General features: G+C 49.9%; 1 protein-coding gene across 1 annotated transcript; it reads left to right on the forward strand.

Annotated features, from left to right (window-relative positions):
- Nucleotides 1-1,386: 1,386 nt before the first annotated feature.
- Nucleotides 1,387-2,493, forward strand: ISG15 (ISG15 ubiquitin like modifier). The gene is made up of 2 exons (XM_042951184.1): nt 1,387-1,470; nt 1,939-2,493. Exons 1-2 carry the CDS (start codon nt 1,468-1,470, stop codon nt 2,407-2,409), a joined length of 474 nt encoding a protein of 157 aa, XP_042807118.1. The 5' UTR covers nt 1,387-1,467; the 3' UTR covers nt 2,410-2,493.
- Nucleotides 2,494-2,723: the final 230 nt, after the last annotated feature.

Below are 2,723 nucleotides of genomic sequence, written 5' to 3' on the forward strand. Positions count from 1 at the left end.
GTTTCTGCATCCATCTGTTGATGGATTTGGTTGTTCCCACAGTTTCTACCTTTTGTCTATTGTAAATAGTGGTGCTATGAACATTTGGTTACAATATTTGTTTGAACACCTGTGTTCAATTCTTTTGGGCATATACCTAGGAATGGAATTGCTGGGTCATATGAAACTCCTGTTTAACTTTTTGAGGAGTGACTACACTGTTTTCCACAGTGGCTGGGCCATTTTATATTCCATCAGCAATAATATGAGGGTTCCAATTTCTCTACATGCTCCTCAACACTTCCTATTGTTCTTTTTGAATTATTATTATGTTATACTAATATATTATTATTATTATAGTTATGCTATGATAATGGGTATGACATAACATCTCATTGTGATTTTGATTTGAATCTCCCTAATGGCTTTTCCCTAATGGCTAATGAAGTTGAGCAGGTTTTCATGTGGTTTTGGCCATTTATATATTCTACAGAGAAATATCTATTCAAACATTTGTCCAATTTTTAATTGAGTTGCTTACCTTTTTATGGTTGAGTTATAAGAATTCTTTATATATTATGGACACTAGACCCTTATCTGACATATGATTTCCAAACATTTTCTTCCATTTTGAGAACAATCTTTTCACCTTCTGGATAGTGACCATTAGTTCATTTTTATAGAAAATAAGAGATACATCTCTTTCATTAAAAAAAACAAAACAGGGGCGCCTGGGTGGCGCAGTCGGTTAAGCGTCCGACTTCAGCCAGGTCACGATCTCGCAGTCCGTGAGTTCGAGCCCCGCGTCAGGCTCTGGGCTGATGGCTCGGAGGCTGGAGCCTGTTTCCGATTCTGTGTCTCCCTCTCTCTCTGCCCCTCCCCCGTTCATGCTCTGTCTCTCTCTGTCCCAAAAATAAATAAAAAACGTTGAAAAAAAAAATTATAAAAAAAAAAACAAAACAAAACAGAACAAAACAAAAAAAACTATCTGAGGAAACATTGTCCGAAACCAATGGTGATTATCTCTGGGTAGTTTGGATTGCCACTCTTTTGTTATTTCTGAATCAAATGTGGCAATGTGTTCCGTACTTACTAATTTTGCAAATTGGTAAATGGAAAGTGAAAGTTCTAATCGTTAGCTCGTGTTATTGCGACTTCTGTGCATCTTGTAAAGGACCTGAAGTGATGGACATTTAGGGGGTTTCTGAATGCACACAGGGGCAGGGTCCTGAGTGCTGGGGCAAGTGGATAGTCCCGGCTTTTACCCTTGTCATTCTGTTTTGTTTCTGTCACTCACGGGGCACACCTTGGGAAAAGGAAACTGAAACTGAAGCTGAATTCAGCCACTGGTGAGGCTCTCTTCCCGACACTGCCCCCTGACGTGCACAGCTCAGGTTCATAAAAGGGCTGAGCCGCAGGGGAGCTGGAAGCTGAGAGGCAGCCTCCTCGACTGTTCCTGTGGAAGACCTGGTGCCAGAGCCTACAGCCATGGTGAGGGGGGTTTGCCGGGTGGGGGCAGGTGGGCTCTGTACCAGTCGATTTTCCCATTTCATCGCTGGGGTCTCCCAGGGGTGGAGCACTCACTGTGTGCCAGGCAAGTGGAGGTGCTCAGAGCTCCCTCAGGTCCCTAATCGTGCGGGGTGGTGGACAGAGCTCCTTCTGACGCCAGGGTCTGAGTCTTGGAAAGTGTGTTTTGCCCAGCGTTTAACCCCGAGATCCCTGGGCATTGGCACAGAGGGGCATCTTCGTGGGTTAAGGGAAGTGAGGGGATGGTTGCGAGTGGCTGCCTTTCTTCTGGAAATGCTCCTTGCTCGCCTCCAGCACCTGGGGTCCCTTTCCTGGTGGGTGAGGAGGAGAGCAGCAGCCCCAGCCCCTAGGAGCTTGCCCTGTGGCCAATGCCATGCATGCAGTGGCTCCAGGACTGATGCCAGGGTCTGTAAGTCTGTGTGATGTCCACAGGGCGGGGACCTGAAGGTGAAAATGCTGGGGGGTGACGAGTTCCTGGTGCCCCTGAGAGACAACATGCTGGTGTCGGAGCTGAAGCAGCAGATCGCCCAGAAAACTGGCGTGCCCGCATTCCAGCAGAGACTGGCCACCCACCCTGGCGGCACAGTGCTGCGCGATGGGATTCCCCTCCTCAGCCAGGGCCTGAGCCCCGGCAGCACGGTCCTGCTGGTGGTGCAGAGCTGCAAGGACCCCCTGAGCATCCTGGTGAGGAACCACAAGGGTCGCGCCATTGCCTACGAGGTCCGGCTGACCCAGACGGTGGCTGAGCTCAAGCAGCAGATATGCCGGCAGGAGCATGTGCAGGCCGACCTGTTCTGGCTGACCTTCGAGGGGAAGCCCATGGAGGACCAGCACCGGCTTGGGGAGTATGAACTCACACCCCAGTGCACTCTGATCATGAATTTGCGCCTGCGGGGTGGGTGAGGCAGGACCAGGGCAGCAGCGCGGAGGGCTGCCCACCCAAGTCCCTGACCAAGTGTGGGTAATAAAAGTTGACGCAAAATTAAACGTCTCCTTCCGTTTCTGCCCTCCGCCTTCCCCCAGCACCCCTCGCTTCTGCACCCCTACTGATGAGGCTGGGGGAGGGGCAGAGGAGGAAGTGGGATAAGGAGACCCAGGGTCACCGGGTGGTCACTAGGCTGCATTTGCCAAGTAAGTTAAGGCACAAGTCTAATGAGATCAAAATAGTGACCCACTCCCAGCCACTCCTCGGAGAAACTGAAGATGTCCCCTCACCT

Source organism: Panthera leo, chromosome C1 (genome assembly GCF_018350215.1).
Source record: "Panthera leo isolate Ple1 chromosome C1, P.leo_Ple1_pat1.1, whole genome shotgun sequence".
NCBI classification, from domain to species: Eukaryota; Metazoa; Chordata; class Mammalia; order Carnivora; family Felidae; genus Panthera; species Panthera leo.